Source organism: Phyllostomus hastatus, unplaced genomic scaffold (assembly GCF_019186645.2).
Source record: "Phyllostomus hastatus isolate PE091 unplaced genomic scaffold, TTU_PhHast_1.1 phas_contig_468, whole genome shotgun sequence".
Taxonomy (NCBI): domain Eukaryota; kingdom Metazoa; phylum Chordata; class Mammalia; order Chiroptera; family Phyllostomidae; genus Phyllostomus; species Phyllostomus hastatus.
The window spans coordinates 2,122,421-2,135,486 of NW_025333884.1; the positions used below are offsets into that span (position 1 = coordinate 2,122,421).

At 58.4% G+C, this 13,066-nt stretch overlaps 1 protein-coding gene across 1 annotated transcript; it reads left to right on the forward strand.

Annotated features, from left to right (window-relative positions):
- The first annotated feature begins 789 nt into the window (after positions 1-789).
- TOMM40 (translocase of outer mitochondrial membrane 40) lies at positions 790-12,011 on the forward strand. Its single transcript, XM_045845226.1, has 10 exons — positions 790-881; positions 979-1,258; positions 1,988-2,055; positions 2,500-2,592; positions 3,939-4,040; positions 4,121-4,226; positions 9,718-9,840; positions 10,034-10,110; positions 10,230-10,332; positions 11,351-12,011. The coding sequence occupies exons 2-10, from the start codon at positions 985-987 to the stop codon at positions 11,488-11,490; spliced, it is 1,086 nt and encodes a 361-aa protein (XP_045701182.1). The 5' UTR covers positions 790-881; positions 979-984; the 3' UTR covers positions 11,491-12,011.
- Positions 12,012-13,066: the final 1,055 nt, after the last annotated feature.

The window sequence follows — 13,066 nt, forward strand, 5'->3', positions numbered from 1 at the left end:
GGTAATGGGACAGGAATGAATGGGCCAAAGGTAGAACCCGCAGCTACAAAGGTTTAGGGTGTAGGGAGCGGGGAACAGAAGGCATGATGGGTAAGGACAGGGGTGGGTCTGTCGCGTTAAGCAGGTACAGGGCATTGTGGGTAACAAAAAGCAGGAGAGGGTTCACATAACCGGTTAGAATTCTCCAAAGGCACTGTGGGAAAAACCAACACTTCCGGCTTTCGGTCGCTGACTCGGGACTGGGGACTGCCCCTCTGCCGCGGTGCGTGGTGGGACGCGAGGCCTGACCTTGCTGCCTAGCAGCCTCTGCCGCGCAACCCACCTTTACCCGTGTCCCCCGACCCTGGCACGTTAGCCAATGAGCACACCAGACTGATTATGTCACCAGGGTCGGGCCCCTGTGCCCGCCGGAGCCAATCATAATGCTGCAAGGACCAAAGCCGGCCAATTATTATGGCAATTTCACCGCGGGGCAAAGTCGAAAGAGGGCCGCCTTCTAAAGAGGGGCGGAGGCGGCGAGTCGGTGGGCGTTGCAAAGTGCTCCGCACAAACCAATGATAGGACAGCACCAGAACCCGCGGCGTCCCGAACCAATAGGCGTGGGCTCCAAGAGTCAATGGGAAGGGCGGGGTGATGTGCTTCGACCTGCTCGAGAGTGGAAGCCAATAAAAAAGGACGTTCCAAAGAAGTGGCTGGGACTCCCACCCGTGGCACCAATAGTAGGGCCAGACTCTTAAATTAGTGGGCGGAACCTAGGGCAGGCTGAACCAATAAGCTATGTGGGGCGGGGCAATAGTGGCGGCGGCGGCGGCAGTGGGTTCGGTTGCGCGTGGCACACGGGGTGGGAGCGGAGCCCAGGCCGGGAACAGGCGCTGCAGCCAGTGAGAACCGGCGCCCAGAGCAGGGCGGGGGTTGGCTGTGGACAGGGCCTGGAGCGCGCAGGCCCTGACCTCCGCCCTCTGACCTTTTCCCTTGCAGGCGACCATGGGGAACGTGTTGGCCGCTAGCTCGCCTCCCGCAGGGCCGCCGCCGCCGCCGGCGCCTGCCCTCGTGGGGCTGCCGCCGCCTCCGCCGTCTCCTCCGGGCTTCACGCTGCCGCCGCTCGGGGGCGGCCTGGGCTCTGGGGCTGGCTCGGGTCGGGGTTCAGAGCGGACCCCCGGGACTGCGGCCGCCAGCGCCACAGGGACCGCGGATGATGGGGCCTGCGGCTGCCTGCCCAACCCGGGCACGTTCGAGGAGTGCCACCGGAAGTGCAAGGGTGAGGGGCGAGGGACCTGCCGGGAGTGTGATGGCCAGTATCTCGGGGGAAGGGGGAGTACATTGAGACAACCTTGAAAATTGGCACCGACCTTTAGGATTATTTAACAGAGCGTTAGGAGTTGACGTTGGGATCGAATGGTGGAACGTTGGACTTGGAGCTTAGAACGATGGGATCAAATGGTGGAATCTCGGGATGGAATGGCATAGGAGTAGAGAAAAGCCTTAGGGACCTCAGGAGCCCCGGGGATCAGCCAAGCCAGCCTTCTCATGTGATCGGCCGAGAAACTGAGGCCCAAGGTCACGGTGTCAGCAAGGGTCTAGTGGGAGTGAAAACCAAAGCTTCTGAATCCTGGCTTGGGATCATTGTGATAGCAAAAGTGTTGGAGATTTATGGAGTGCTATTCCGGCATTCGGTATATATTAAGTCGTAAAATCTCTGCGATGTTTCCATGTGGTGCATGTCATCGTGCAGATGACAAGTTTGACAGAGATAAGGGAACTTAGCTAAAGGCATGCAGTTGTGGGTGGTTGGCACTGGGATTTGGACGCAGGCACAGGCTCTGGTTTGGCCGCATCCATCAGGCACACTGCCGTGTTACTGGTCGGACACCCTGCGGGACATTCTGCCATGGTTCCTTGGAGAAGGGAGGGCTGGGGTGAGAATTGGGTGTGTGTGTGTGTGTGTGTGTGTGTGTGTGTGGAGTGTGACAGCATTTCTCTTCCTCAGAGCTCTTTCCTATTCAGATGGAAGGTGTCAAGCTCACAGTCAACAAAGGGTTGAGTAACCATTTCCAGGTGAGCCTTCTTGCCTCCAGAGGTGCTCCCATCTATCCCCCTGCATCAGCACCTACAAACCCCTCCCTCCTCCCTAAAGGGCTGGGCTCTAGTGCTAGAAAAGACTTGATTCAGAGACACAGTGCCAGGCTGATTTCTCAGTGGGGAGCCAATGGTACTGTTTAGGGACCCAGAATTCAGAGATGCCCCTTCTAGCATAACATCCAAAAGTGAAGTGTCAAGTATGTGGCCCCGCCCACAGCCATTCCTCCTCTTAAGTCTCCAATCTAGTTAGGCGAAGCCTCCTAGTCCTCACCCCCTGCCCAGCCATAGAGGCTTGTCTTTCCCTCCTTGGTAGGGAAGCCCGACAGACAGGTATGCCCCATCTGAGGCTAGAGGTGGGCTCCGCTGGGCCTCGGGGGGTGGCCTGCAGCCTCATGCCCACAGCCCTCCCTCCTCTCTCAGGTGAACCACACAGTAGCCCTCAGCACAATTGGGGAGTCCAACTACCACTTCGGGGTCACGTACGTGGGGACAAAGCAGCTGAGTCCCACAGAGGTGAGTTTCCTCTTGTCATTTCATTCATTGTATGACTCTTCCTAACAAATACATAGCCAACCACCAGGAGGCTTTGTCAGTAGGAGGCCAGAGCTGCAGAGGGGGCTGTGAGGGGCAGAGCTGTGTCTCTCCAAGGTGCATTGGAATGGGGGTCATTCCTTCATCCTGAACCCCTCTGCCCAGTCTTGTGCTGGGGGAGGCTTTGAATGTCAAGCTAGGCATGTGGACTTTCCCTAGGGGGCACTGGAGAGCCATGGAAAGATTTGAATTAGGGAAAAGGTCTGGTCAGGTTGATGCTTTAGAAACGTGGCTCAGGCTGTCATGCAGAGAGAGGCTAGGTTAGGGGAGTGGGGGCAAAACTGGAGGCCTGGAAGGAGGCTGGGGTTAGGGTTAGCTGGGACACTGAATTAGTTGACTTTTTTTTAAAGATTATATTTATTTATTTTTGGAGGGGGAAGAGAGGGAGAAAAATATCAATGTATGGCTGCCTGTCATGCGCCCCCACTGGGGACCTGGCCTGCAACCCAGGCATGTGCCCTGACTTGGATTCAAACTAGTGACCCTTTGGTTCGCAGGCCGCACTCAATCCACTGAGCCACACCAGCCAGGGCTGAATTAGTTACCTATTTCCATTCAATAAATTTGCTTATCTACAAGCTTTCATTGTACCCCCATTCTGTGCCCAGCTCTGTGCTGGGGTAATAGCAGTGACTGAAGCAGCTAACGTGCTCACAGTCTAGTGGAGAGAGGGAACAGGTCTGTCCCCAGGGAGTCACAGTCCAGGGGGTGGGCAGGCCTGAAAGGGGGGGATGCAAAGGCTATAGGAGTCCAGAGGGGAACCTTGTTCAGCCTAGGTGGTCAGGAGGGCTTCTTGGAAGAGGGAATCCTCAGTCTGAAGCTTTCTTTTTTTTTTTTTTTACCTGACTTTTTAAAAAACATATACATATTTAATACATTTTATTGATTATGCTATTACAGTTGTCCTATTTTTCTCCTTTTATTCCCCTTCGACCTGCACACCCTCTCTCACCTGCATTCCCCGCTTTTAGTTCAGGTCCACAGGTTTTACATATTAGTTCTTTGGCTTCTCCATTTCCTATACGATTCTTAGCCTCCCCCTGTCTATTTTCAACCTATGATTTTTGCTACTTATTTTCTGTTCCTTTTTCCCCCTCTCTCACCCTCTCACTTCTCCACTGACAACCTTCCATGTGACCTCCATTTCTGTGATTCTGTTGAAGCTTTCTGATTCTAAGCATCTCTCCTGGGCCTGTCACTTGTGTACTTGCATAATGCTACACCTCTGCCCTCTAACCTCTTACCTTACCTTACTCTCCGCCTCACAGGCATTCCCCGTGTTGGTGGGTGACATGGACAATAGTGGCAGCCTCAACGCTCAGGTCATTCACCAGCTGGGCCCCGGCCTCAGGTCCAAGATGGCCATCCAGGTGAGTGGGAGTCGAGTTGGAGGCTCACCCGGCTGACCTGGGCACCAGGCTGCCCTCACGCTCCCCTTCCTTCCCTGCAGACCCAGCAGTCAAAGTTCGTGAACTGGCAGGTGGACGGGGAGTACCGGGGCTCTGACTTCACAGCAGCCATCACCCTGGGGAACCCTGACGTCCTGGTGGGTTCAGGTAAGAGACACAGGGCTTGGGGGGCCGGTCTCATTCCAATCCCAGCCTTGCTGGCAAGTCCATCCCCTTCTCCGGACCTCCATTGTGCCATCTGAGAGGTGGGCACGGGCAGAAGGGGTTCAGAAACATCAGGCAGCACAGCGTCGCTGGTGAGAGAGCAGGCGCAAGCTCCGCTGCCGGCCTCATTGCAATGGCAGACAGGTTCTGGCACCTCTGTGGGCGTCGGTTTCCTCGCCTGTGAAGTCAGGCTGCTCACAGGGTCACTGAGTAGGTCACGGGAGTTCACGTGTATGGAATGCATCAAAGGGAGTCAGGCACGTAATAATGGGTGCTGAGGAGCTGAGCTGCCCTTATTTGCTATTGGTGGGGGTGGGGCTCCAGTGCTGTCGGTGGGCTCAGAGCAGGTCCCAGGGCAGTAGCTTCCGCAGGCGGTGGGCGGGAGACCGGTGGTCTCCTCCTGAGTGCTGATTGACGTGTGGAGGCTGACAGGGAAAATTCCTGTTTGGGTTGGCTGGGGGTGGGAACCGCTGGACTTCTGTCTGTATTTCTGGCCTCTCTAATGAGTACTTACTGACTATGCATGTGTGTCCTATAGGGCAAGGTGCCGGACAAAGGAGAGTGAAGTCAGCCCTCTGGGACCTCTCACCTGAGGGGGTCAGGTGATTATGGGGCTGTGCCGAGAGAGGGGGTCTCAGGAGCTTGGAGTGGAGGCCTCAGGGAGTGCCTCAGTCACAGAGGGTACCTGAGCAAAGACTGAGCCGGAGGGAGGGTGCCAAGCAGACACGGGAAAGGAGCTTTTCAGCCAAAGGAACCAGCCAGCACAAAAGCCCTGAGGCAGGACCCTCTGCTGGGACATCAGAGGTTCTTGCAGCTGAAGCACAGCGAAGAGGACAGTGGCCGTAATGAGTGAAGAAGGAGAGTGAGTGTGAGTGACAGAAACCCAAGGAGTCAGGGCCAAACCACACGAGGCTTTGCGGAAGCTTGGTCTTCACTGTGAATGTGTCAGGCCACCAGAGGCATTTGACAGGGACAGGATCTGACTCGGCTTCTAACAGGACCCCCTGTGCTGGCAGGGGGGAAACAGACTACAAAGGGACCTGCTGCAGGAGTGGTGGGGGGATGAGAAGCTGTTGTACTCTGAAGGTGGCGCTGATGGGGTTTGCTAATGGATTGGCTGTGGAAGACAAAGAGGAATTAGGATGACTCCCGAGTTTTGGCTTGAACGGCTAGAACGGTGGAGTTGGTGATTCTGCATCTGTTCTGTCACGGAGAGCAGTGGGTAGTGACTGCGTTTGTGAAGACAGAAACCCAGAAACTTGGGGGGTGCCCAGGGAGAGCTCCTACTTCTGCCTGCCAGAGGCTAAGGAACCTTCTCAGAGGAAGAGGAGCTACCCTGGAGGAGGCGGCAAGCAGCTGGAAAGGGGATGGGAGAGGAAAGGGCTGTGTCGTAAAATCTAGGAGATGGGGAAGCTGGGCGTGAGAGGTCTCCTAGGTGCTGCTCTGTCGGCGGTGGGGGTGGGGGGATCCCAGGAGAAGTGAGGGGCCTTGGGCAGGAAGGAACATTTCTGTTTCTTTCTGACCTCTGATGGCAGCACCCGTCTGCTCACACTCAGTGTGGTTGGACCCTGAGAGTTTTTCTGACACTTCCTGGAATGACTGTGTTTCTGCCCCAGGACCTTTGCACATGCCGTTGCTATTACTTAGAATTCTTCTCTAGTTTCGACGTGGCTGAATGAGTCTCGGGGCACACATTACCCTCACAAAAAGCCCTTCTGTGATGAAAGTGTGCACTTGTTCATGGTCTTCGTAGCACCTCCGTCTGAAATTGTCTCTTCGCTTGGCTGTCTCCCATGCTGTGGTGTCAGCTCTTTCAGGCCGGGACTTGCCTGCCCACTCACCGCTGTGTGCCCAGCACCTGGTACCATGCTGGGGCCAGAACAGGTGCTCAGGAAGCGCCGAGCAAAGGAGCGAGCAGTGTAAAGGCAGGTCCCTGCTTTTCCCTCGGCCTGTCGTCAGGCCCTGAGCATGTCAGGTGTATCTGCCCCTTCGTTTAGTCGTCCTAGGCACAGGGGGCACAGCATTCAGCTCCCAGAGCCTCTCAGCAGCCCTGTGGGGCAGGTGCCGCTGTCGTCCCATCTGACTGGGGCCCCGAGGGGAACGCCTCCTAAAGGCCTCAGTGAGTTGTGCCCAGAGTCCACACTCTCCTCTGCAGTGCTAGCACCCCTCCCCGGCCCTCACGCTTGCCAGCATCATCCTTCTGTGCCCCCAGCACTAGCCTCTGGGTTCCTCTTCTTCCCTTTAGACACTGGTGGAAACCACCTACAGGGCCAGGTCCCTGCTGAGCATGCAAGTAACGTACCATCGATGGCTGGGACTCGGCCCTGGTGACTGCACCCCTCTGTCCCTCAGTTTCGTCCTCTGTCACAAGGGCACAGTAGCAGTGAGTGCCTCTGGATTCAGTGGAATTGTGTCTTCAGTGCTAAGTTCCAGGCCTGACGTGTAGTTGGTGCTCTCAGTGTTGTGTACGCCACCCCGCCATGGATAGGGCATCTGTTTTTGTGGCTCCCATTTCACAGATGAGTAAACTGAGGCTCAGGGTGAAATCAGTCGCTTGGGATCACCCAGCGAGGAAGCAGAGGAGCTGGAATTTGAGTCATGGCCCAATTCAAGGGCCCGTGTTCTTACTCGGTTCCCTGCCCACGGGCTCAACTCCTTTGCAGCCTCTGCTGTATTCTGAGCACCTGCTGTGTGTCAGCCCTGGATGGGGCAGTGCTGGGACACGGCCAGGGCTGAGCCAGCCCCTCCTGCCTTCACAGGGCCCCTCTGGGCCAGAGGGAGGGACATTTGCCTTTAAACAGATGATCACACTGTGACCTTCCTGGTGTGAGAAATCCTACACAGGAAACATCCAGGTTGCCATGAGAACTTCAACAAAGTCGGGGAGCTGTCTCAGCTGGCAGGACAGCAACCGCTTCTCTAGGGTGCTCGCGTCTAGTCCGAGGCAGGGTGGAGGGGGGCAGCGCTCAGGAAGGGCTGAGCGAGGGGTGAGTGTGCTGGTGCTGTGTGGGGGCACAGGTACGGGAATCGGTCCTGTCGGGCTGGGGCCAGGAACCGCCTTCCTTTAGGTGCTGCCCCAGCCTGAGCATCTGCCCCCAGCGTCTGCTCTTCCTGCCCCAGGTGACTCCCCTGAGGAACCCTGGTGTGGCCCCAGCCGAGTAGGGAAAGGGCCCGCGGGTGGTACCCCAAACCTGCCCCTGCCCAGCAGGTTTGGGAGGCAGACAGGCTGCTCTTCGCTCTCACAGGCCTGTGACCCACTTTCTCTCCTCCTCGCGGGGTTTGGGCTCCAGGTACTTCGTGGGTGCTGCAGACCCAGCGGAACAAGTGGCCTTGGATGAGAGCTGCCGGTCTCGACACAGTCCCAGCTCCAGGAGCTCTCGTGCCACGGGGACAAGAGAGAGCTTCGGGGATTCAGGAAGGGGTGACAGGTTCAGGAAAGAGGCCCACGAGGATGTGCATCCTGGGTGGCACGTTGTTCGGCTCTGGGAGCAAGAGCATCCTGGGCCCCAGTGATGGGGGAGCAGAGAGGGAGCCACGGCTCGGGAACAAGTCGGTTTCTGCAGGGCACCTGGGGGCGGGGAGGGAGACTTCAGCCCCAGAGACCGCACTCAGGCCTGAGTTCCCACAGGCTCCGTGCTGTGTCCTCACCAATGACAGGAGTCCATCGGAAGCGGGGGACCGGGGTGCCGGAGTCCCATGGGGATGGTAGTTCTGACCCAGCAGCATACTGGAGAGAAAGAAGTAGCCAAATCCACGCGATACTGAGGTGCAGGTGGTTGGTTGGCCGGACGAAGCAGAGGGAAGAAGGGAGCACGGGCAGCAGGAACTGTGTGGCCGACAGCTCTGAGCTCTGTGCGTTCATGCAGCCTTGAGGCAAGTGTGCTAGCTGTGTTACGGGAAGACGAAGTGGCTCTGTTTCCAAGCTGCAGCCAGGCCATGTGGAGTCTTGCAGCTGTGCTGTGAGGAGCCAGGATCTTGGCACTGGGGAGCCACGGGACATTCTGAGCAGAGGGACAGCAGGGTGGGGTTTGTGCTTTAGTGGGAGCTCTCTCAGTAAGTGGCTAGAGAGCGTGAGGCTAGGGCAGACCAGGGAGGAGGGTAGGGCTGGGGGAGCAAGAGGCAAGGCAGGCCAGGAAACCGGAAGTGAGAAGGTTGGGGAGATGTTCAGGGGTCTCCCAGCCCTCAGTCCCAGCAGTGGGCAGAGCTGAGAGGCCAATGAGTTTAAGTCCCTTTGTGAGTCTAGCCAGTCACTTTTCCTTCTTCGGGCCTATGTTTCCCTCAATTGCATGAGGGGGTGATTCTGGCCAGGGGTGTGCTGGTGATAGTTTCATAGCCAGCCCAAAGGGATGAGTGTGTCATCTGCTTGTTGGAAGAAAAAATGTACACAGTGCTGGCAGGGGCCCAGAGTGGCCGCTCCAGGCCGCCCAGGAGACACTGCCAGGGTTCGGGCCACGAGCCCTCAGCCTCTCTCAGCCGCACCAGCAGCCCTCTCCCAGGTGCAGCCACCCTTGTCATGTCCTCCCAGTCCCTGCCGGGCTCCCTCAGCCAATCTGAATCTGCGAGTCGGGTGTTCTTGGAGAAGCAACATCCTTGCTCCTGCCCCATCCTGCCCCTATCTATTCCGGCTTTCCCCTTTATGGGGTCTTTCTCTTTCTTAATGGGTGTCTCTGCTCAGTCTTGGTGGGTTCTCTCCAAAGGACCTTACATTCCTCATTTTGTAGGTTGTCTGTTTCCCTGTCACTCCCTCTGCATCTCTCACTCTGTCTTCCTCCCACTTCCCCACCTGTGAGATCACGTTCGTGGCAGCTACCCTCCTGGGCTGCAAAGACAGGCATGAGTTCAGGAATTCAGCCCCATGATGGAGATGCTCTGTCAGCAGGCACTCATGGGGCCCCCCGGGTGTCCCTGCTGCCAAGGGACAGAGGCTCGGTCGAAGGGATCACTGAGCCCTGGGCACGCTCTGTGCGCTGTGCCCGCGTCCTTCCTCTGGGCTCCCTTGTGGAGAGGTGGCACCAGTGGCTCCGATGACTCTACAGGCGAGTGGTGGGGCTGCAGTGTGAACCCCTGCCTTCTAGCACTGGATGTGTGCTCTCCCCGATCCCTCCCCTCCTGCCTCTCTCAGCGGCAGAGTGGGTCACACACTTTGTGACCGTGGGTGAGTGACTGAATGCCCTCAGCCTCTTCTGTAGACAGTGGCAACTGAATGCCAGCTGCACAGGGTTGTACAGACCAAACGAGGTCCCACGGGTTCTAGGGGGCTGACCTCGTAGCCCTGTGAACTCCCCATTGAGAAGCAGGTGTGGGGGGCCTGGGGGCAGGCCCTGAACCTCTGCCATGGGCCTGCCTTCCAGACTGCCTGGAGCAGAAGTCCAGCCTAGCACCCTGGCCGGGCACACGCTGACCACCAAGTAACACCCTGCCTCCTTGCCTGCAGGAATCCTCGTGGCCCACTACCTCCAGAGCATCACGCCATGTCTGGCCCTGGGCGGAGAGCTGGTCTACCACCGGCGGCCTGGGGAGGAGGGCACTGTCATGTCTCTAGCTGGGAAATACACGTGTGAGCCTGGGGCCCACAGGTCGGAGGAGGGGCTGGGGCTTGAACTCCTGGGTCCGAGGGTGGAGAGGCTGGGGGTCTCGGTCTGAGGGAGGAGGGGGCCTGGAGACCTCGACTCCTGGTCTGAGGGAGGGGGCATCTGGGTTCCCAAGTCCCCTTGGTGACCTGTCCCCACCCCCACCCCGCTCTCTCACAGTAAACAACTGGCTGGCGACAGTGACATTAGGCCAGGCGGGCATGCATGCCACGTACTACCACAAAGCCAGTGACCAGGTGAGCGGTCCAGGGACCGGCTGCGTGGGTGCACTGCCAGGTGGGGGTGGCCAGGGGTTTGCGTGCCCTGGAGTCTGGTCTGGGAAGCTGACTCTGTGTGTTACCCCGGCCCCCCGCAGCTGCAGGTGGGCGTGGAGTTTGAGGCCAGCACAAGAATGCAGGACACGAGTGTCTCCTTTGGGTACCAGCTGGACCTGCCCAAGGCCAACCTCCTCTTCAAAGGTACAGGCCTCAGTTTCCCACCCTGGGAAACAGGCTGAGAGGTGACTCTCTTTGAGTGGGTGTAGGCCACAGGAGATGGTGAAGGGCAGCGTGCCAGGACTCTTGAGGGCCTCCAAATTACCTGGGGGCCCGGGCCCTGGGCTCCGCACCCCTGCCAGCCACCCTCTCCCATCCCCGCACTCTGCCCTCATTTCTCTTTTTCCAAAAGTGGGAGGTAACTTGGAGCGCAGCCGGCTCACCCCGCTCACCCCACTCACCTCGTCAGTGGAGACAAGGCTCCCGGAGTGGGTGCAGCCACTGCCAGGCCCAGAGCCGCCTCCAAGACCAACTGCCTCTAGTCCTCTGTCCGGTCTTGGGTCTTCTTGGGCCCCGTGGTTCTCAGGTTTGGGGGTGTGAAGACCACCCCCAAAGGCCTCTTCTGTCAGCCCCGGGCAGGACTTCTGCTGGCAGTGAGAAGGCCTGGGGTGGGGGCGGTTTCACCTGTGAAAGCTTCCAGCCCCTGCTTGTTCATCAGCCAGTACAGAGGCGGAGTTGGGGTTCCAGCTCCGCCCCCACATGGGGAGGGTTCTGGCATGTGCACATCTGTCGGGCTCTGGCAAAAGAGCCCAAGGGGACACTCCAGTCATTCGGCAGATGCTGAGCATCCACTGTGCCCAGCCTTGTGCCAGGGGTGCTGGGGACAGCTGTCTTCACAGGGGTCACACTAGGAAGGACAGACCTAGCCCCAGGGAAGGAGGACCTGGGGTGGACAGGATGGGCACAGTGGAGCCCACAGGGTGGCAGAGGGCTCCCCAGAGGGGTCAGCTTGCTGAGTGGAGAGCAGAAGAGAAGTGAGCTGGTTGTTCTCTGGTCTGATGTACTTGGGGTGCAAGGAAAGGTTTCTGGGCACAGTGTGGTCAAGGTCTGGGAGCCGGCAGTCTGGCTGGCGGTGCCTGAGGTAGCCTGGAGGGCATGGGACTCCACAGAGACGGTGGGAAGTTGGCATACACGCGGCTTTCAGCACAGCTGTTGCCCGCAGGCTCCGTGGACAGCAACTGGATCGTGGGTGCCACGCTGGAGAAGAAGCTCCCGCCCCTGCCCCTGACGCTGGCCCTCGGGGCCTTCCTGAATCACCGAAAGAACAAGTTCCAGTGCGGTTTTGGCCTCACCATCGGCTGAGCCTCTCCTGGCCTCTGCCTCCCACTCCCTCCTGCTTTCAGATCCAACCTCCCCCTCCCCCTGGCACGGAGGGGAGACCTAAGCCCCACTTCCTCTCCCTTCCCTCCCTCCTTGGGGGTCAGGAGGAGCAGCAGAACGGAGGGGACCCATCGCCCCAGCGGCTGAGGGGGGAACTCTGGAACTGTGGGCACTTCAGGATTCAGAGCGCCAGGGACGCTGTGCCCCGAGGGCCTGGGGTCCCGAAGGGGTTCCGAAATCGAGGAGCACGCCAGATTCTGAGCGCCAGGGCAGAGGCGGCCAGACAACCTCAGGGAGGTGTTGGGGCGTCCCCCTCCCCCAAAGGGCCCTGGGGCCCAGCCCCAAGGGGGCAGCAAGAAGAGGAGCTTCCCTATCCCTGGCCAGCCCCCACCCACTTTCCCATCCACTCCTCGGTATAAATCATGTTTATAAGTTATGGAAGAACTGGGACATTTTACAGAAAAAAAAAAAACCAACAACAAAAATACATGGAAAAAAAACCATGGGAGGCCTGGTTTTCCTGTCTGCTCCTTTTCCAGTGCATCCTGCCTGCTCTTCCCACAGCGGCCAGTAGGGGGTGCCACAGGGCTGGAGTATGAAAGGGTGAGGCAGAAAGGGAGTTTTTTCTGGCTCCTCCCAGGAGCCCAACTTGGAGAGGGGAAGGGCCTGGCCCAGGATCACACAGCCTCCCTGCGGCTTCTGCCCTCCCTGGGGCATCACAGGCCAGGAGGGTGTGGTCTGGCCGCTGTGAGCTGAAGCTGTTGGGTGGTGGGGTGGGGCTCCCTGGGGGTGGGGATGAGGGGCTTTCCAGGTTCCTAAAAACGGCAGGGATGCTGGGGTATTAGAACTTTGATAGGTCAGAGATTCTAAAAGTTCATGAAGAATGCAAGCATCTGAGAAGATTTGAGAACCACCGTGCCTGATGGGAGGAGTTGAGTTTAGGACTTCTGGGGCCGGGGTGGGGGGGAGGCGGAGCTGGGGCCTCTGGTGGACACACAGGGGTGGAGGCTGGCTTGCCTGTGTCTCGGGTATCTAATGCTGGGGAGGAGGGGGGATCAGTTGGCCTACCTAAGGCTCAGATAGACACCCTGGAGTCCTCCGGATGGGAACTGAAACCCTGTCTGCTACCGACATGTACCCAGGGTTTGGGGAGGAGGGCTGCTGGGCAGAAATGAACCCTTGTGACCTGGGGAAACCACGACACCCGCACCCTGTGGGTGCCTTCTGAGACCAGACGGGCCTGGCTGATGGTGAGGCCTGCTTCCTGGGACCAGGCGTCCGGCCTCCCCTGACCTCATGGAATCAATCCCAGCGCCTCCACTTCACCCTGGGTGGCCTGGCCAGCCCCCTCCACTTGAAGTGGTGAAACAACAGCTGGATTCAAGTACCAGCAGCTAGGGAGGCGACTGTTGGAATGCTCATTATGGCCAATCACGGCAGCCAGATCTTACACAGGACCCCTGGGTGCCAAGGGTGTCCTCTGTACTTCACGCATGGAGCACAGCAGGCTGTTGGTCTCCTTTGGTTTTTTCATCTCCTTATAACGTTGGGGCCTAAC

What these genes read in the sequence shown, in the direction of transcription:
- TOMM40 (XM_045845226.1), top strand. Translation starts at nt 985, where the DNA reads ATGGGGAACGTGTTGGCCGCTAGCTCGCCTCCCGCAGGGCCGCCGCCG. An exon ending in GGTTGAGTAACCATTTCCAG is followed by an intron (nt 2,056 to 2,499) that starts GTGAGCCTTCTT and finishes CTCCTCTCTCAG; the next exon opens with GTGAACCACACAGTAGCCCT. An exon ending in TGACGTCCTGGTGGGTTCAG is followed by an intron (nt 4,227 to 9,717) that starts GTAAGAGACACA and finishes CCTTGCCTGCAG; the next exon opens with GAATCCTCGTGGCCCACTAC.